At 38.0% G+C, this 22,467-nt stretch overlaps 1 protein-coding gene across 1 annotated transcript in view; it reads left to right on the plus strand.

The window, feature by feature from the left end:
• Nucleotides 1-22,467, plus strand: part of lrrc28 (leucine rich repeat containing 28) — a 145,680-nt gene that overhangs the window by 82,594 nt on the left and 40,619 nt on the right. The window contains exon 6 of the mRNA XM_039773270.1: nucleotides 17,054-17,260. Coding sequence (XP_039629204.1) covers nucleotides 17,054-17,260 — 207 coding nt within the window. The remainder of the gene's footprint in view (nucleotides 1-17,053; nucleotides 17,261-22,467) is intronic.

Genomic DNA, 22,467 nt, shown 5'->3' on the forward strand with positions numbered 1-22,467 from the left:
AGGGTATACTTTTTCCACAACAGACTGTTAGATATCCGTTGATTTTTTTGTTGAACAAATGACTGAAAAGGCAAATTTTACTTGGTTTTACTCAGATATGTCACCTTTTTCTGTAGGCACTGTTTGCATGAAGATTTACTGTTTGTCTTGTTACTCTGTAAGAAGGAAAAAGGCAGACACTAAGGTAAAGATTTGGGGTTTGCTACATACACCCTGTATTATTGTGGACATATGCAACAACTATACAACTTAAAATAATATCAAAAAAAGAGATACATAGCAATGTACACTAACACTAAGACTCATTATAATGAGGTTACTGAGGGCTGGTTATTACTGTAGGCACTTTTAGTCATTGTGTACAGATGGACCAACTCCTTCTGGTGGGAGTCGTGGTTATATGTCCTTGGGGTTGAAAGGGGTGGAATTTATTGGTTACTCTGGAACTGACATGAAGGCTCCTCACAAGTGTCCTTCTCCATTCCAGGACTGCAACAGAGAGAGACAGCCTGTTTAAATATGTTGAAAAAGTCAACAATTTTGGATTGTACTTACTTTTTCGCATGACTGTATCTATTGTGCTTTCTCATAATATCCCCAACACCGCCACACTTTTGTTTTTTACATTAAAGCCTTTCTCCACATTGCTGTATGAACTTAAAGGGAAAGTGCAGTCAACTCAAACTGAGAGTACTGAAGAATGCATCATTGTGATGCTGAGATATGAATGTGTAAAGGTCCCAAAGAGATATTTCTCAGTTCTCTCCAACCTTTTTTAAACAGAGCAGTTCAGCATTTGTGTCTCAGGTATAAATTATTGCTTTGTGATTAAATGTTTACAACTATAAAAGTCTAAATACCCTTTAAGGGTGGATTGTCATTGTACAAGACTAAGCACTGGAAATACTGATTCAAGATTTATTGCATTTTTTTAAAATGTTCTGTGTGGTTCTCTAAGAATGGCCTTAACCAGTTCAGTGTTTTGACTGAGGTTATTTTTTTTTTGTTTGTGTTTATAAGTCCACTACATTGACTCATTTGTAAGTGAATCTTCAGCTTCTTTGTTGAAAGATCAGGCATTCTTTCATTTTGAGATGTTGAGAATCCATAATCTTTTTATCTTTTGATGTTTGCACCACAGCACACACTGTAATATACTCATTATTTCTTGCATCTTCCTCATATGAGGCACTTTTTTTGGTGACTGACTTGTAACTAATGCCAAGTAATGTGAAATATAGTATATATTTCCAGTAGAATTCGTTTTTCAACTTGCTTACAACTCCTGCCATGGAACCAGTCATAAACCAAGCAAAAGTTATAATTAGCATAGAAACATAATTAGTCTACACATATGTTTTAAATAAGTAACTAAATATATGTCCAGCCAATAAGCAAGTGCATAATTTAGTGTCCGTGATATTTTTATTTTCCAGTTTCTAGCTTTTACAGTGGAACTGGTCAGAGACACCATCTAATTTTTGCACCAAACAATGTGATATGAACATAAAATATAGGAAACTATTTAACTGAATTACTAATTTGTTCTGTCCTTAAAATGTCTAACTTCTAGATCCAATATTTTTTTAATGCTTTAGAGAACCACAATTTTCGCCTGTGTGAGGGACAGCCAGCTTTTTTACTCGGCCAGGATGCCCTCAAAATGGAAGGACTAGGAAACAACATGCCTGGGACATTGTCTCCCCTAGACTGCTAGATGACAGCCCCCATGTTTCCCTCAGGTCATCATGGGAACTGGAGTTCTTGGATACAGCCCTGTTGGGTTCCATTGGTGCCAGCAGGGGGTGCTGCGGGGATTGGGGAACCCGACTTTGTCGGGCTCATGTCTCACCCGGAAGTGCTTCCGAGCTACAGCTTTGGAACATGAGAAGTGCTTCCGGGTGTAACAGAAAAGGAGCTGCCTGCCACACTTGAATCAAGCCAGAGTTGGGACAAAGGAGGATAAAGCTTGTGTGGAGGCAGTGGAGGCAGTGACAATGGAAAGTGGAAGTCAAAGACAAAAAATTACTGTGTGCTGCTTGTATTTTGTGTTGTGGCTGTGGTGTGGAAACGCTTTCTACAAGAGCCTCCTACAATTAAACTTTTTCATTAATTTTATACTTGTGGCTGAGCTGGAGGGCCCCTGCTGTCCACAACTGATAAATAACCTAAATAATTGTCACACATCATCTTCATGTTTTGAAATCGTGGAACACTTTTTAATCAGAGTATAGCATCAAGTCAATGAAACTTATGGGATATTGATCTGGTCCGTTAAGTAGCAGAGGGAGTTGTTAATCATTTTCAGCTGCTTTGGTGTTAATGAAATTAACAACGGGTGCACTAGAGGGGCAACAATGAGAAAACCCCCAAACCCCCCCAAAAAAGAATTTTCAGAAGTCATTCCCTTTACTAGCTGAATTTAAAAATGGGAGCTATTTTAAGGGAGCCTCATATTCGATTCATTCCTCTTGGTGCTTTTTGATTTCCTTTCTCACATGAATTCATATGAATACTGGTTTTATGTGTTTTAGTATCTTTGGTTGCTGATGTTGTATTAGTGAAAAAATATTGTCCAATTGTACCGTTTCCTCTTATTCTTTTCTTCATATTTTAGCTCAGTTTTTGTTCTGTGGTAGCTATCTGCATAATTTGACAGCAATTGTTCATGCTTTTTGATTCTTGCCAGTTTTTGTGCATAGCAGGTATAATAGAGAACGTTTTTCCCACTACTGGTGTGAAAATGAAAAGGCTGTATTGTGCACATGCTGTGTGACCAACTGGTGCATATAATTTAAATGAGCTAATTGGTATCATTTTTGCAGGTTCAGTTTGGAGCATATACAATTTCAGCAGGACCATTATAATTCATAGGGGCAATGGCGTACCACAGATTAAATCTTGCAAAGATAGCTTTTAAAGGATTATATTTTTCCACAGCTCAAATAGGGGAAGCAATTTTTTTCACCTTCGCCATAGGAAACTGGGAACATAAATAATATTTTTAAAACAGATTAGAAAAACAGTTTGCAGGAAGTCATGTAAGAGACTCTAAAACTAAGACATGAACACTTCTGTTATTACACAATTCCCATTTAGCCTATAGCAACATGAGTAATTTTGTAAAAAAAAGTGTTCATGCATTTCTGTCTTCAAATGTACCAAAGTAAACTGCTTCTACTAGTTAATTGAGTTATGGGATTAATGCATTTGCAATCCACTATTTTGTGTTTTTATGTGTAATTAATTTAGGAATACCAGTAGAATTTATATTTACTTTTCATAATGTACAACTTACAGAGGTGATCAGTAACAAAAAATACCAGTTAAAGACATTAAAGGTCAAATTAATACCACGATAGAATATGAAAAAATTAAAATAAATAAATTAATCAAGACACTGCATATTGTCCATAATGGCTACTGTTGGAAAACTCAACATGGTAGACTTTTTTAGCAGTCTGTTTATAAATATAAGCAAATTACTTGGATGTAACTTATTGTGGACCCACCTGTGATTGCCTGGTTTAACAGTCTTATGCAGTTCTGTAAATTATGGTTCAGAGTATACACCACTGCTATAAAAAGAGCTGGATATAGGGGTTTGAAAACAGTGGTAATAATAAGGACATTATTGAACTATCAGGAAGAGTGTTAACTTGAAATGTTTCCATTAAGTTTTCAGTTTGCTATAGAATGAGGTGTAAAGAAAATATACTGCTCAGAAAAATAAAAGGAACACTTTTTAATCAGAGTATAGCATCAAGTCAATGAAACTTCTGGGATATTGATCTGATCAGTTAAGTAGCAGAGGGGGTTGTTAATCAGTTTCAGCTGCTTTGGTGTTAATGAAATTAACAGTGGGTACACTAGAGGGGCAACAATGAGATGACCCCCAAATCAGGAATGGTTTAACTCATTGAGGGCTGAATATTTTTTTCCAAAAATCTCCAGTTTCTGAAATGCACACTAAGCAATGGTTTCACACATAAATCAACGTAAAACCTCTGTTGCTGCGTGCTGTGGCTGCTTTTGGCTGCTATTGCCACCTGTTCGGTGTCCCTGGCAGCAGCAGCTGCACGGGGTCAGCTCAATGGCCAGCAGGAATGCACAGCGGACCAGCTGCCTGGCTGTCTTCGTGTCACAGGTGCAATGCAACACAATCTGGTTTGCACCTCTTGTCATCGTAAGTGGCAGTCCCCCCAGGTGAACGTTTCCATAGGTTCCATCCAATCAGATGACTCTGGTACCTCACTTTCATTTTTGATCTCCATCTCCAGATCACTTACATCAACATCAGAGTCCAAGACATCCGAGTCTGATTCAACGATAACACGCTAGATTCCATCCACGGAGTACTTTGCTTTGCACATTCGCTTTGGTCTCTCGGCAGATGTCGATACCATTTAGAGGTTGTTTGCTCTTTACTATTCATGCACAAGCACAGGGAATCGAGGTCACATCAACAAAGCTAACTTTCCGTCTAGCAAAAGAGTCAAACTAAAATGTAATAGCGAGTTTTGTCATAGTTTACAGTGGATTACCATCCTCTACCTCAGAATTTCAACAGAAGTCGACATCTGCGCCGAAAGAGTTAACAGGTAGAGGCCACTGATATTTTTCCCTCTTCATCTTTTTGGACTGTTTTTTCACTAGTTTTGCTTTTAGCTACAGTCACTGTCACTACTGGTAGCATTAGGAGATAACTGGACCCTACAAAGGTTGCACAGGTAGTCCAACTTCTCCCGGATGGCACATCAATACGTGCCATTGCCAGAAGGTTTGCTGTGTCTCCCAGCACAGTCTCAAGGGGATGGAGGAGATTCTAGGAGACAGGCAGTTACTCTAGGAGAGCTGGACAGGGCTGTAGAAGGTCCTAAACGCATCAACAGGACCTGTATTTGCTCCTTTGGGCAAGGAGGAACAGGATGTGCACTGCCAGAGCCCTACAAAATGACCTCCAGCAGGCCAATGGTATGAATGTCTCTGACCAAACAATCATAAACAGACTTCATGAAACAATCATAAACAGACTTCATGAGTGTGGCCTGAGGGCCCGACATCCTCTAGTAGGCCCTGTGCACACTGCCTGGCACCGTGGAGTTCAATTAACATTTGCCATAGAATACCAGAATTAGCAGGTCCACCACTGGTGCTCTGTGCTTTTCACAGATGAGAGCAGGGTCACCCTGAGCACATGTGACAAATGTGAAAGGGTCTCGAGAAGCCGTGCAGAATGTTATGCTGCCTGTAACATCGTTCCGCATGACCGGTTTGGTGGTGGGTCAGTGATGGTCCTGGGAGGCATATCCATGGAGGGATGCGCTGACCTATACAGGCTACACAACGGCACCTTGTCTGCCATTAGGTATCGGGATGAAATTCTTGGACCTATTTTTGGACCTAATGCTGGTGCAGTGGGTCCCGTGTTCCTCCTGGTGCACAACAATGCCCGGCCTCATGTGGCGAGAGTATGCAGGCAGTTCTTGGAGGATGAAGGAATTGATACCATTGACTGGCCCCCATGCTCATCTGACCTAAATCCAATAGAACACCTCTGGGACATTATGTTTTGGTCCTTCTAATGCCACCAGGTTGCACCTCAGAATGTTCAGGAGCTCAGTGTTGCTCTGGTCCAAATCTGGGAGCAAATCCCCCAGGACACCATCCGTCGTCTCATTAGGAGCGTGCCCCGACATGTCAGGCATGCATACAAGCACATGGGGTCCATACAAACTACTGAGTACAATTTTGAGTTGCTGCAATGAAATTTCGACAAAATGGACTAACCTGCTGTACATTTTTCACTTTAATTTTCGGTGTGTCTTTGAATTCAGTACTCTGTAGGTTGATAATTTTCATTTCCATCAAACCATGTGGCATCCTTTCGTACTTAACACATTACCCAGTCCATATCAGTATAGATATCTAGCAGGATTTTTTTCTCATTGAGATCTGATGTTTTTTCAAAGTGTTCCTTTAATTTTTTGAGCAGTTTATGTCTCTCCGGCAGTAATGTATTTGTTAAACTTTTCTTTATTTATGTTGTTGCTTTGAAATTATTTAAAAAAATATGGTTTAGAGGATTAAATAAGGTCTTAACACTAACATTTCAGTATTCATAAATCATAGAATAGACAAGATCGGTGTGCAATTACAGAAACACTTAATTTTAGCCAAATGGGAGAGGCAGCTGCTGGCCAGAAGGCAGCTTCCAAAACCATATTTTAAGATATAATATATATTGATTTAAAAATGATGAGGCCATGTATGTATATGATGTAGGAAAAGGTGATGATAGAAGATAAAAAGGTGAAAGTTGGAAGAAATAAGAGCTCAGTGAAAAACTAAAATGTAAGAAAAATTTAGCAAAATGGCCAGTCAAGCATAGTAAATTTTATATAATGAAGGTAATAAAAACGCCAAGAAAATTGGCCAATGTAGAATGTAAAATATTTTATAAGTAAGGTAGGGCTGCTTTGTTGGACTTTTTATGCACTATTTTGACCCTGCCAAACTAAAAAAACTAATTAGTGATATAAGAGACGGACCAAAACCAATGGCTGTGTAAGCATTCCACTAGAACGAGAAGGAGACAGTGTAGCTGCATTCATGTTTAAATTCTTCATGGCAATTGTTGGACTACACCTTAATAAAACTCCAGAACTCCCGCTTCAAAATAAAACCAAACCAAATTATTTGTCTAATTATAATTCATTTCTCCTACTTGCAGAGCAAGGATAAGCTTACTTGTTGTGTAAGTGAAAAAGGAGTGTTATAGAATGTATATATTCTGTAAACTCAACATGGCTATTATATTGTGAACACACACATTTTAATGGAATTTTAACATCAGATGCATAGTATTGATATCCAGTTCTCTTTATAGCAGTCTAGCAGAAAGAGGATAATATTACGATATAAATAACTACTGAATATCCAGTGGACCATATTACACTTATTGTAAAAAGTTACCATACAGATGTCCAATCCTATTTTAGTGTGTAACTTCTATATTATTTATTCATATTTTTTAATCAGGTGCAACAAATGGTAGCACTGCCATCACTGAATTTGAATCCCTTGTGCGGTTGTTGTCTGTACAGAGTTTGCACATTCTTATTGTGTCAGTGTAGGTTTTCTTCTTTTCTTACTACAGTTTTCCTCCTACATTCACACAGACATTCAGGTTAGTTTTTTTTAGGATTTACAAAGTGACACATTGGGGGTCAGAGTGTGGATGTGTACATAGGCGTGAGCCCTGCAATGGACTGGCAACCCTTTTCTTTTTTCTTGGCTCATCTTGTTATTTTGCTGTTTTCCATACTTTAAGTACATGCAAGGCAGGAGTCATACCTGAACGTTGGAGTCATTTAACACACAAAGTCACAGTAGGCCAGTTTGAAATAACCAACTGATCCAGTACTTTCGTTTGAAATGCTAGATGAAAACTCACAAACACATGAATGCTTACTGATGCTGATTAGTTTCCATTAAAAAACAGACACAGAAAATAACTAATAGACATTTATAGACCTTACTCGGTGTCTTATCCATATATTTTACGGTAGCTGAAGATATCTAAATATGTATAATATGCTCTCGGTGGCCATTTTATTAGGTATACTTGTGGAGTACTGTGTAGGACCCTCTTCTGCTTCTAATATAGATACAGTTCTTCCAGGAATGTTGATTCAGTGATCAAGCAGATCCTGCAGATTTTAAATCACACACTGATGCTGCAAACATTCCATTCCATCTCATCTAAAGGTACTTTGTTGGATTGAGTCTAAGCATTGTGCATTCCATCGGAGTAAATTGTAATCACAGTCATGGTCTTGGAGCCAGAGATGATGAGTGCTTTGCAGCATGGAACATGGATACCACCTTGAAGTCTACACTTTAGAAATAGCTTAGACTAGTGCCAGAAAAGCGGCACACTTGGTCACCAGCAATATTTATGTATGATGTGGTATTTTCATGACACTAAACTGCTTTTTGGAGGCCTAATGTATGCCAGGAAAATATTCTCATTGTTATACTATTACCACCAACCTGAACAGTAGACACAAGTCAGGATTGACTCGTAATGCTTATGATGTTTATGCCAAAGTCTGCAGTGAAATTTGTCAGACCAGGCAGCACTCCTCCAGTCTACATTTGTCCCATTTTGGCTATCACTGGCCCTAATCTTCCTGTTTATAACTGACAGGAGTGTAACCCAGCATGATCTACTTCTGCTGCTGTGGCACTTTCATTTTAATGTCCAGTCTTTCTGCATTGCACACCATTTTTGTAAAGAACTGTTTTCTAAGTATTTATGACATTGCATTAGATTAGATAATCTCGGCATTCTCCTTTGAACTGTATTTTTCATTAGCAAAGTGTTTATGCTGACAGAAATGTTGTTTAGTCAGAATATTTTTTATCACATCATTCTCTGTAAACACTAGAGACTATAGTGAATGAAAATACCAGGAGGGAATCTGTTTTTGAAATGTTCCAACTATTATACCTTACGCAAACACCACGCTACTAATGTTTGTAGGTAACAACAGGGGAGACTCCTGCCTTAGAACCGCAGGGATATTGTTGATTGCTTGGAGGAGCAGGCTGTTTGCATTGACAAGCACATCTAACAAAGTGGCCATTGAGTTTATTTTCCCAGTCACAGAAAATTAATAGCTAGAAAGGACTGAATCACATAGTAAAATTAAATGAAGCACTAAGTTTTCCTCGGTTTTCTTAAAGCTGATATTACTTTTGTAACATGAGAACCATTTGTACATAAGGGACAACTTCAGAATAAAGTAGGGTTGAGTAGGAAAGATGTTTGGGGAGTAGTGTTACTCATATAGTACATAAATCAGTTCCCTTTGTAAAATCCCAGGAGAGGGTTAACACCAGAGGCTGCTGTTTAATTGTTTCTGGAAACCTTTGTGAAACTCCGCTGAACTACTTGGATTGCAATGAAGCTGTGTTTCACTTTTTTCTTGTTTTTCTCTTGGTCTGTCTCATTAGCATGTATACTGACCAACCTACTTTATACTCTAGTTAGTTCATTTTGTGTGCTACTAACTTGGCCATATATCAGTCATCCTCAACACAGACCTTTGTTTCAAAGACTGCCGTAGTGACTCAAGCTTATACAGTATAAATATGTTGGACAAATGGAGATTTTTTTCATCCATCCTCAAGATGGGTTTCACTAAGGATTTTAGTTTATGGTAATGTGTTGGCATATGTCCAGTCATATAATCTTACTGTCTTATTATCTCATACACCACTATTTACGGCATGTTGCTTTTATTTACATCTTAACATTTTAATCTGCTCTTACTTGCAAACAAAGTCTTAAATCTTTTTCCTCACAGATAGACTTCTTCATTGAGACTCCACTCCTGATAACATATAATCTCTGTGGGAATTTTCTAAAGATATGCCTAAGAGACCAAATAATATTATGCTCTGCTTTTAACTAGAAGAGGTATACAAGAAGGATGGTAGAAATTACAAACTCTTCTCTAAGAGTGAAGACAATAATGTAAAGCTGTTATCTTTACTAGAAATAATACATGCTCCGGGCTTTGTCAAATGTTTTGTCTACCAAAAATAATGAACATCTGCTACTTAAATCATGTCATTCACACTATGAATATGAAGAAATGGTAAATAATGTTTTAACACAGCCAACACAGAAGAGATAACCTTTTTAACCCCATCAATAAATCTGACACAACTAATCACTCAAAACTTTAAACAAAAATAAAATACGACTTTTTAAAAATCATTTTGTAACATAAGTCAGAATCCATGTACAATTAGATAGATTATTAAGTAGACCTGACATTCCAGTACTTCAAGGTATAGTCATAATAAACTGGATCACCTGCTAACAATGCATTATATTATCGGTACTATAAAAAAACTCAGCAGAATGGAGAATCTCAGAGTACAGAAAGATACCCGATACATTTTAGGAAATGCTTACACCAAACATGGCGGGACAATGGGTAGCAGCACCGACTCAAAGGTACAATTCAGTAACTTCCTGGTTGTTGTCCATGTTGAGAATGCATGTTCTTTCCTTGTCTGCAAGGGTTTTTCCTCCCATATCCAAAGTATGTGCATGTTAGTGTATTGGACAATTGTATATTTGTCCCAGTATTATTGTGAGTGTATTAGTGAGGACCTTACCAGGTCTTCTTTATGTCCAGTGTTCAAAGTGACAGACTTCTCCCTAAACCTGAACTATGGGTTATGTTATTTGCATGCAGACTATCAATGCTAATGCTGTCAATGTTTCAAGTAACCTTATTACTTAATCTAAACAAATATAAAAATAAAACTGCAAATGTTATATCTACATTTGTCTTTTACACACCATTGCCAAAGTTATGTCAAAACAACTTGCTAACCTCCCATTATTATTCTACAGGACCAAACAAGATCCATTAATGGCTGAAACTGTTTCCTTTTACTTTTGGCTTGTATTTAACAGACTGTACAGTGTCAACATTATCTCTAGTGGAAGAAAAAGCCTTCATCGTCAATGGTTGTTTTAATGTAGTTTCCTTTGTTATATTAGTAGCCTTCTAATGTTGCTTTGACTGAAGATACTTAAATCAGTTTGACTTTACAGTGGCTATGGGATGTACTATACTGTTTCATACCAACCAGGTGGTCTTGTTACTGGCCCAACTTAAGTGAAAATTACTCATGCCATTGAGGTAATTTCACTGTATAATGAATTATCATTAATTGAATCAATAATTAATTGGCTAATGCTTTTTTGTTATCTGAGATAGTTAAAAACTAATTTCTACAATTAAACAAAATTTCAATGGGTCAAGAGTTTTTTTTTATTAGGATTAATAGATTGAGACATTTTTACCAATAGGAATTTACATCCTGTAAATGCCCGAAATGATTCCACTCAGTTGGGCCCTTGAGCAAGGCCCTTAACCCGCAGTTGCTCCATCCTGGTTATGACATTAACCTGCATCTATCCCTGTAAGCAGGTCCTCCAACTTGCAGGGAAAACGCGGAGTTTGGTGACAAGACTGGCACTCTAGCCACTGTAAAAAAACTCACACTATTCCATTCCATTCAAAGTAGTCAGCCATTGCATGACTGCACTTGAGTCCTAATTAGGGATCATGTAGTGGTTAGTTTTCTGTATCAGTGCATGCGCCAACTTCTCTTTTTTACCAATAGGGATGTGATTTCAATTTTAGCTTTAGACAACTAGAAAATGAAAATTAATAAACTGAAATATTGTTATATCATGATTCAGGTATTAGGAAAATATTGTATTACTAGCCAACGCCGCATAATTATTTATTGATGGATGAACACTTCCTGGTTTTGGCAGATACAGGCATATCTTTTTGAAAGTTTGGCCCTGTGTCTTATTAATTGTCATTGCAAAGGCCAATCTAACAGGAAATTGTCTGCGTGTAAAAGTAAAAGGCAAATTTGAATCTGACGGGGTCAGGGAAATCCGGGGAGTAAGGACAGTTTGTGAGGTAGCAGCTGTGATAGTTTTACACTCCAGTACATTGTGGTGAATGCTGGTAACAGAAAGTCTAGTACCATTACAGAGACCTTTTGCTGGCAGGAGGTTTCTGAGAAGCATGATGACTGAACCAATTTTAATTTTGAGTTTATGCGGAGGCATGCCAGTGAGAGTAAGACTATTAAGAAATTCTTTGGGGAATGAAAGTTGATCTGCAGGATCTTCTGTGACGATGGAGTCAACGCTGGTGAAAATCACTTCGTCGGTAGGGATAAGTTTCAGCACTTGTTCATTAAGGTGTAGTGAGTGTTCGTTGGTGACGCTTAATATAGCTTGCATGCTGAGTTGTTCCAGAGTGACAATTGAGCAGTCGATGTTGCCATATAGTTGTTGAACGTGATCAGAAATAAAAGTAAAACAATGTGAAGGCAATGTCACAGGTGTTCCGTTTTTCCCATCTCCAACATCGAGGAGCCATTTTGCGAAATGTTGTTCTTCAGGAAGAGCTCTCATATTTGTCGTCAGCGTAAAAACATGCATGTGACGTCACAAAGGTTGCTTGTTAATGCAACTGGCAACAGTAAGTGCTCGGGAGCAACGCATAATGACGGGGAGTATTTGTCGGAAATCTCCACCCAATAGTATTGTTTTGCCTCCAAATGGCTGTATGTCACCCGTGAGGTTACGTAATAACCTGTCAACTGCCTGGAATGCGTGTGCATGTGTCATTGGCGCCTTGTCCAATATTATCAATTTGGATTGCGAAAAATGTTGAACGTGTGGCGAAGTAGGTTTGATGTTGCATGTGGAAGTAGTACTCAGCTTCAACGGTATTTTAAAAATGGAATGTGCAGTTTGTCCACCCAGTAACAATGTTGCAGCTATTCCTGTAGATGCTACGGTTGTAGGAATGTCTCCCCTAGCTCTGATGGTATGAATCAGGGTTTTGTAGACAAAGGTTTTCCCGGTTCCTACAGGACCATCTAAGAAGAAGCATGTTTGTCGGGGATGGGAATCGCTGTATGCAGCGTGTAAAACAGTGTCAACAACGTGTTTCTGTTCTGTGTTGAGTTTGTCGTAGTGTTCCATAGCGTGTGAGTGTTCAGCCTGAGCGTCGAAGGTGGGAGATGAATGACACAGTGGAAGAATGTCAGTGTGGGGGTAGGTGTAATTTGTGCAGGTTGAGGCCATATGGTTGCAGTATGTCATTAATTTCCGCGAGAGCATACATGCAAGCGGTGCGTGTGGAATATTTTGTGAGAAAGTCTTTAGAAAGGGAGAGTTTATGTGTGTCCCAAAGGCGTAGAATGTTGTGGGGTTTGCCGAAGACACAGACGAAAACAAAAAGTTCTCGCAAGAATGGTGGCATTCGTATCTGAGATGCCTCTGCAAGTGTATCATGCCATATCTTGTCGTCTTTAAGAAGACCTAATTGTTGGCAAGCTTCTTTGAAAGTGTCAACGCCGTTGACCGTACGTAGATGGTGGAAACTTGTGACGCCTACGGAACGGGAGAAGTCTGAGGTAATAACGTTCGGTGTCGTTAATGGCAACAACAGGCATTCTACCAATCACTTTTGTGCCTCCTCTGATTCTCTTTTTCCATTTTCCAGAGGACTGTTGGAATGTGTAATTTTGGGAAACATCAGTGTAATGTAACTCCACAGCTTTGAGATCTGTCTTGTTGAGTTCAAACCATGCTAAGAGCGTAGTGTTTTTGTTGGCTTGTCTTTGTAGTGCTTGTTCTTCGTGACCCTCATGAAAGAAGATGACTTGTTGTTCTGGCAAATAAACTGGTAATCATGTGATAACATGAGATTTTTCTGAAAGACTGTACTCGTTCAAACGCCACATAGCCTCAGGAGCACTAACATACCTACCGTCAAGGAAAGTCTGTATTTCGTCATGTTGGAAAACATCATCGGCTGGCTCCCTGTGAAGTGCAATGGATGCAGCGTCATGTCCTTTGTAGACATACTTATATAGATATTTGATACATTGAATGGACGTGCAAACTTCAATGTTAATATGAGCATTGAATTTCTGAGAAAGCCAGGGATTGTAAGGAACTATCCAACGGTTGTCGATATCGTATTTACCAACAATGGCAGTTCTCCCCTGTCTTCGGCGGTATATGGGGTATCCTTGTGTGTTTTCTTGAGTCTCGGCGTTGAAGTCCTTTGGGAAATTTTTGGTACACGTGCTGTCTTTCATGCAAGGTGAGTTGGCGTTGAGCGTTCCACACGGACCATGTACCATGCATTTAGTGACAATTTGGAAAAGTCAAGGGTGTATTTCGGGATTTGGAAGCTCAGCGCACACATATTTGTCTATGTTATCTTTGGTCCTTATTTTGGATTGTGAGTCAAGTGTAAGTAACATATGGCAATGAAGCAATCCTCATTTTTGGAACACAATGACAAAGATGTAAGCGAGAACATTGCCGAAAAATATTCCTCTCCAGAATATCTGTTAGGAAATCTCGCAGTTTGATATGAAAGATGCGAGCAACAATGTCAGGTCTGTGTTCTGGTCGCTCATGATGGGAAGTGGCGTTAGAGATTTCCGGCCAAGCAGGATTGCAGGTGAAGGTTAGGAATAAGTCAGGCTTTCCACATTTGCGGACAATTCCATCGTGTCTTGGTAATTCTGTTGCATGTACCTTGGACTGCCTTGAAAGGTAGAGGGAAGAATGATCAATTGTCCAGGGCGGAGTTTATGGTGTTTTGCTTTTGCTGCGAGGAGATCCATCTCAGCCATGAAGTCTTCGTTACAAAATGTGCAATTGAAGGTGTGAGTGGAATGAGTTTGTAAGTGCTTCTGGAGAGTGTGAGTTGTTTTGAAGCATTGCTGGCAATGTTCACATTGCATCATTCGTTCAGTGGAGTGTGTTTTTAAATGGGCATTGAGATATCTCTGCAGTCAGAAGGTTTTGGAACAAATGGTGCATTGAAAGTCCTTTGTAGAATGTGTTTGTTCAGTGGAGGTGTTTTTAAATGTGCATCGAGAAATTTCTGGAGTGTGAAGGTTTTGGAGCAAATGTTGCATTGAAATTCCGGTGTGAAATGCATTTGTAAATGTTTTTCAGTAAGAGGATAGTGAGAAGGTGATGTCACATCAGTGTGGAGATCAGGTGGGTGTGTATTTTATGAGAACATATCGACATTGTCAATAGATGGCACCAGTAGGTCATCACGTGTGTTTGTGAGAGGCAAGAGAACTTCGTAATGATCATGATCCAAAGGACCGCTACAGAGCAGGGGTATGGAGAGACGTTGGCCCGAATTGTAAACTCGAGGAGAGGCATGAGGACGTTCTTGGAAGTGAATGGTAATAGTAGCTGGAAGTATTTGGGACTTCGCCACAATTTCTGCCTCGCCACCATAAACTCCGGAAGTATTCATGTAGTCAGCGTATTGTTGAGCAGACTGTGTGACTATGCTTCCATGACAGAACAACGGACAGTACGTCACCAAAGTTATCCCAATGTTGGCAAACAGAAGGTTACAGCCATGTTGCGAAGTTCAAGAGCAACAGTTTCGTCGATGACACTTTTCCAGAAATATCCGACTGATAGAAACAAACAGTTACCTGATGCAGGAATTTGTATAACATTGAAAGAAGTGTTATTTCCCTGAAACACATGTGAAGCATTGGCCATGTTAGGAAAATGAACAGTCAACATGGTTCAGAGGTGCATATGGACTGTAGCAGAGACGAAAGTGACTGAGGCTGTGTTTGGTGAGGTGTTGCGTGCGGGCACATGAGCAGGCTGTGCGCATGCCTCGAGAGCGAGGGTGGACGCGGGAGGAGAGTTAGAGTTGGCAGGCGGGGCTCTGTATTGCGTATCCCATGACGCAGGAGGAGGGTTAGAGTTGGTGGGTGGGGCTCTGTCGTGCGTATCCCATGGTCTTAGAGTTGGTGGGCGGGGCTCTGTGAGTTGGCAGGCGTGGCTCTGTCGTGCGTACCCCATGGTCGGGCGACTTAGTCAATTACTGTATATATTGTATTATTATGGGGTCCTTGGAAAACCCCCAAAGAAATTTACCAGATTTAAAGTTAGTACTGTATTGTCTTTACAGTTGTGAGCCATGTATTAACAAAATAACGAATGGATTTTGTGCTTGTTATAAGAGAACATTGATAACTTAAAGCAAATCGCAAAAATTAAAAAAAATCCCTTGGAGTAACAAAGTCAAGGCAAATATCAAATCTGCCATTTATGTCTTGCCTGATCTGCCAGCAACCATAAAGGTCAACAGGAGGGATTTGCTCAATCTTGATATGAAATGAGCTAAAGATTTAGCACAACGGGGGGCTTTTTTAACTTATTGGCTTTTTTCTGCTTATTCTCATTTTTCAGTTTGTTGTGACTTATTTATTTTTTCCCTTTACATATACATTTAACCATTTACTGTCTAGATGATAAAAAATCTAGCTAGTGGATTTCGCCAGCTATAAAGTGATATTATTTTACAGTATTATGTTTGTCTGGTGGTCAGTGTGCCCTCCTTAATACTTAGTGTGAAGGGGTTCATCCTGTTCCTAAACAACCTACTATGGTAAAAGGAGCACCTAGGCAATAAAGACAAGTCAGCCCTTAGCTGAACTTTCAAGAGTTAAGTAACTTAAGACCACACTAGAAAGGTTTATATGCAATAGCATGTGCCTCTGTCCTGTTGATTTTTTTTTTTTTTTTGTTTGGTAATCATTTGGGGTTCTTTTACTGCACTTGTTTGACATAATCTGCAATTATTTGTATTCCTTCCTACCATTTCCTTTATGCATACCTCAATATAATATATTATATTTTTATATTGTTTTTTGTTAACCACCAAGCCACAATGTTCCCTCTGAAATGAGGTAAATAAAATAAAGATTGGATGACTGAATAATCAATCATATTTCAGATCAGTTAAGCTTTGGTACAGCATGCTTACCATGTGTTTATTTCTAAAAATAAGGGAATGTCAGCAATGTTTTATGGTTGTTTATATTTATATCTTTGTTTGTTTTTCCAAAATTTTATCTATTCATAGAAACTGTGGGCGTGTGGTTTCCAAAAAAAGAAGCCAGTTTCCATAAAGAATGTAAGCCATACTATAACATGCCCTAAATGATGGGTTATTATTTTATGTCCTCTGTCAAAATTTATGTGTACTTCATCTGAGTATATAATGATGACTTCCATTGAGAACGGACTGTTAAACATAGAAAATATAGGAAAAAAATAACACAAGAAAAGCATGTAACTGTTAGAGTTATTATACATCACTTTATATTGTCATATTGCTTCGCGTGAATTATCTAATTTGAGTGACATAATTATTGATATTTTGTACTTGTTACTGTCATTTATATCACATTAAGTTGTTTAATGTCACATTAAAATGAGTTAGCCCTCCAAAGAGCCATATCTTCCTGCAGATTATTACTATACTTAGCTTAACTTAGCATTTTAAATCATAACATTCCCAGTACCCCCCTCTAATTTGCTTTAGGTGATTTTCTTTAACCTTTAAACTTTTCTTTACAGAGATAGGAGATTTGAAAGACCTGGAAACACTGGACCTTTCTACAAACCTCTTAACCACGCTCCCAGAGAGACTTCACCAGTGCCTTTCTTTGCAATGTCTGACAGTGGATCGCAATAGATTAGGCTGTTTTCCTCGGCAACTCTGTCAACTACCAAGTCTAAATGAGCTCTCAATGGCGGGGAACTGCCTTGCTTTTTTGCCACTAGGTGAGTTTGGATTGTCAGTGCACGCAATGCAAGTAAAGGTGACTCAGACATAAAAGAACACTGCTGGAACAGAAAGGCTTTTGGTTATTTCTGTTAGAGCCTTGACATGCTTTACTCGGCTTGTTTGCAGTGTATCTATATGGGATATCAATTTAAATTACAGGCACTGGATGGAATATAAAATGTTTATTTGATTTGGCCTTCCCTTAGAAATAGCATAACAAGGTTAGCCTAAGCATATACAATAGTGGTATTAATTCAGCATACTTACTACAATTATTTTTATATTATTATTTGAATGAATTACCTTAAACAAAATTAAAATGGAAGTTGTTCCTTTTTCCATAATGCCTGTAAAGATTTAAATTAAGATCAAAGCATTATAAAGTTTTTCAATTCAGCCTTTTTGAGCTGACGTGTTTGCCAAACATTTGGACCTAATTTTCTACCTCTCATCATGAAATATTGCAAAAATTATCATAACTTGTAAGCAATGAAGGAAACACAAATTTTGTAGAAAAGGATTTAGTTGACTGTATGGGATTTAGCTGTTCCTTTCCTTCTTTCTTTTAGATTTAAATGTTGAATTCCAGCCTCCATATCTAAAAGGCCAGTCACTGGGAAAATATGGACATAATTGTTATGTTTCGTAAACTGATTCAATAAATTATTTTTACAATATACAAACATAATCTTTTTTTTTGTTACTGGGAAGTGAAGTAGGTTACAGCTATTTTAGTTTTAATAAAAACATCCTATATGTGCCGACAAACTCTGTGTAGCAGTTTCTTGTATAGGCAATTTTCATAATTCATATTTTTAATCTAACAAATTGATTAAATGGCAAATAATACATTTTCTTCCTTGTTTAGTATTTATCATTACTGCATATTTGACATTGATTTATATAGCCTGGTTCTCACAAGCTGATTAAAAAGCACTTCTTTAAATCATTTCATTCACTTTGTGTTTTGTACTGTTTAAATTTGATAATATATTTTTGTTTGTTTTTTAACAAATATTAGTCCCAAATCAGTGAAACTTTTGCTTTCAAATGTTTTTTCATTCTCTGCTAGAAATCAAATCTGTCACACTGTATATCTCACAATATACATTCCAACTAACAAGTTAAGGTGGAGCCATTATTCAGAATTGTTTATTTTGTTAATTTATGTTGCTAAAGCAATTGTGAGAAAGATTCTTCAAATAAGTATAATTTTTTCCCTGCCTTACTTTAACATTTTTGCTACTATTTTGGATGTCTGAATAGCCTCTTACAGTGAAGCTCTGTGCCAGCCAAGCACAAACTTGTTAAGAAGGCAGGCTCCATTGTAGGATTAAAGTTGAACAGTTTAACATCTGTGGCAGAGCGACGGGCACTAAGCAAACTCCTGTCAATCATGAAGAATCCACTGCATCCACTGAACAGTGTCATCTCCAGGCAGAGGAGTAGCTTCAGTGACAGACTGCTGTCACCATCCTGTTCCACTGACAGACTAAAGAGATCGTTCCTCCCCCACACTATGCGACTCTTCAATTCCACCCTGGGGAGTAAATGCGAACATTAATTTTTATTTTAATTCTTTTCATTTTTATTACTATTTAATTTAATATTGTTTCTTTGTATCAGTATACTGCTGCTGGATTATGTGAATTTCCCCTTGGGATTAATAAAGTATCTATCTATCTATCTATCTATCTATCTGTCTGTCTGTCTGTCTGTCTGTCTGTCTGTCTGTCTGTCTGTCTGTCTGTCTGTCTGTCTGTCTGTCTGTCTGTCTGTCTGTCTGTCTATCTATCTATCTATCTATCTATCTATCTATCTATCATAAGCAGCAGTGCGTTGCTGCCTGGATAACCACACTGATTTCATAATGCTGGCCTTGCACCTGATCTTTCACCAACACAAACGGACGTTAGTTTCAGGAGGCTATGTCTAGACTGATGGTTGGATGAGAAGAGATGTTTCTATTGCTTTCTTCTGAATTCTCTATAAGCAGAAATCATACTTATGGAGCTGTGTCTTGTGCCACAGAATTATTTTTTCCCTTACTGGACATTTGTGGACTCTACAGCTGATCCGTAGCATTCATTATTTTTCACAGTGACAAACATTTGACAAGTACAGTATATGCGTCATTTAACATCCTGAAAGTTAGTTTCTGTAATCTTGATGCTGAGAGCGCTGTTTTACTGATTTTTGACCAATGTAGCAAAGCTCCTTTGCCAGTTCTGACTTTTTGTTGCTGGATTCAGTGGATGAAGTCATCTTTTTTCTTCTTCTTTTTTTACCCATCACAAAAGACCCGATAAGGCAATGTTTATTTGACAATTCTTTTGTGGTTGGCAGTCAGCAAATATGGCAACACAATAGGCTTTTCAGTGCCGTAAACCTTGCACTATCTTTTGGATTACATGGTACCTGTTTCCACTCTCCATGTAAGTTATTTCTGATCAGTTCATTAATTATTTCCATGTAGCTCTTTGTAGATATGGATGGTTTGGGAAACACTAAAGGGGTTGATGTCCATGTTTCTGTCTTTATAGTACTTTAGTGTGTTACATCTAACTAATGCTCACAATTGGTTTCTCCATATGCTCATTACAGTTATGTATAAATATCAGCCATAGTCATTTCCTATTTCATAAGATCTTCAATCAGTACATTTCAAGGACCTGATTTGACAGGGACCTATGAACATGAGATTGAGGCAACTTTATCACTTTTCATTAAGATGTGGGCCAGCAGGTAAAACTGCTAGTTACAATACCACAGACACAGCTGGGCAGTGTACACAGAATCCAATAGCATTTAACAACATTAAGATCCCCAAAATGGAAGGAGTTTCTTGTACATAGTTTGTAGTTACTGAAAGTTCTTTCACTTGGTAGACTTCATGGCTAAAGAGGATGTGTCATTTCCTGTTTCCCCTTTAAATCAGTAATTGTAAGATTTACAGCAAATATGACAATGCGTTTGATATTAATCTTAACGTTCACCTTTAACCATAGTTTGTCACCTTCTTAGGTGTGGGTGTGTTTTGTTTTTTTTTTTTTTTTTTGCAAAGTCTTTTAATTATAAAATTTACTTTTTGAGGACTGGCAAACCTACCTGTTAACTATTAACTCATTATTTTTTAAGGACCTTATGAGCCCTGTTTTTAATTTTTGTTTCAGTTCATTAATTTGTAATCATTGTTTAAGTATACCTTTGTTTCAGTGACTGTCATGACTTTTGGAAGTCCGAGCACAGGGTCAGAGTGACTTTCAGGTTAAGGACCCATCGGAGTAAGATCCCTTCTGGCAGTAACAAGATTTGAACCTTAGAGCCACCACATCAGATTAGTTTTATAGATTTAATAAAAGATGCACAATATTTGAAACATTGCTGTGCTTTAGTAAGTTTATTTATACGCAACAAAAAACTTTTATGGTTAATGTAAACCTGCAATCTCCTATGTGATAGTTACTCTTACATAGCAACCTTAATCTGCTCAATCCAGTTTAGAGGATGCAAGGCCAGTCCTTGCAGTACTACAGTAGACACGAGGCAGAAGACTGTTCAGGCCAGAACATCATCCATTACTGCACCAACATGTGCACACACCCACACTTACACAGAATCATTCTGGAATAACAAACTAATGGTAACTGCACTTTTTGGAGACATGCGAAGAAAACCTCCACAGTCACTGGGAGATTGAGCAAACTCAACACTTACAACAAACAGTCATGGGATTTGAGGCCTGACAGCTGGATACATGAGGCAGCAGCACTACCAGCTATAACTGTGGCACCTAATACAAAACAACAGTAAATAAAAAGAAGCTAAATATGTATATTAGAAAAGGAGTTTTAACATGTGTAATAAATTGTTCCAGTGACTGTAATACCATCAAGTACCAGTTTACTGTATTTTTATTGTGTCATTTTTCCTATTATGCTTGCTATGCTTTACTTTTTTTTTCCTTTTTTAAGACCTTAATAGGTTGCTCCATAACGTACATTCACTTCACTCAACTTTTTTGCATTCTTCAAACAATAGTACAACTGAAAGTGTTTTTCGTGCCAACCATGTGGATGGCATATGCTAATACTGTGATATAAGCAGCAGAATCAGTGTTTGTTAGCGATCTATAGCTTCTGGTCATTCCCTCTAGCAGTCCTTTGATCTCAAGAAGTCTGGTAGAGGCAAATGGAAATGCTTCAGACACAACAGTGTTCTTGAAAGCAGCCACATGAAAAGAGTCTTTGTGACATTGAACCAATCTTCCACAGATGGAAAACTTCCTTAGTCTATAAAAAAATCACCCAGCCAGATGCACAATGCAGCATCCCTCTGTAACAAAAATCTAAACTCTTCATAACGTGCAGAATATCTGTCCATGTGTGCAGCAATCATTCTTAATAGGTAAAGAATTATACTTCACTTTGATAAACAGCATGAAAGATTTTATTTAAATGCAAACTATCCTATTTGTTAGTGTTGTTGCAATAAGAAATAATCATATACAGTTAAAAACGTAATTACATTTGAGAAAAATTAATTAATTCTATAATTAAATTAAATTCCTGTCACATTCTTTACAGTTCGGTGAAAAATACTTTTTGCTAGTGCTGATGGTGCAGAAATGTCTAAAATGCAATGACAATATAAGACATTAGACAATGACCTAATGCAGTAAATAAAGATTGCAATGACAGCGCAAATAAAACATTAAGAGATATAAATGTAAGATGTAAGCATAAGTCATGGACCAGACAGAACAAGTAACAAATATGTAGTGCAAGTAACTGAAACACAACAAGGTTGGTAATACTGAGTGCAAAGTGATTGGTAGTACACATGCTTACATGGTTGTGTTGGTTCCAGTTTCAGACTGTGTGTGATTTAACAGTTTAATGGCCAGTAGGTAAAAACTGTAAGTCTACTGCTACACTATTGAATGTTACGCTGTGATTGTGTGCTGGATGGCAATGGATAAAAAGTTTTATACTGGATAATGTATTAGGATTGGCAATTACTGGGGACTACATGAAACTGTAGTATTCCGATAACTGGGCTATGATACCAAGATTTACACTTCATGCACAAATTTGACAATCATGCCTGGTGCCAACAAATGTACGGGTTTGCTTCCATCACCTTAGTATGTGCGGTCCGAACCAATGAAAATTTCTTACTCCCTACACATCTTTTGTGGGTG

Source organism: Polypterus senegalus, chromosome 12 (assembly GCF_016835505.1).
Source record: "Polypterus senegalus isolate Bchr_013 chromosome 12, ASM1683550v1, whole genome shotgun sequence".
In the NCBI taxonomy this organism is placed as follows: Eukaryota; Metazoa; Chordata; class Cladistia; order Polypteriformes; family Polypteridae; genus Polypterus; species Polypterus senegalus.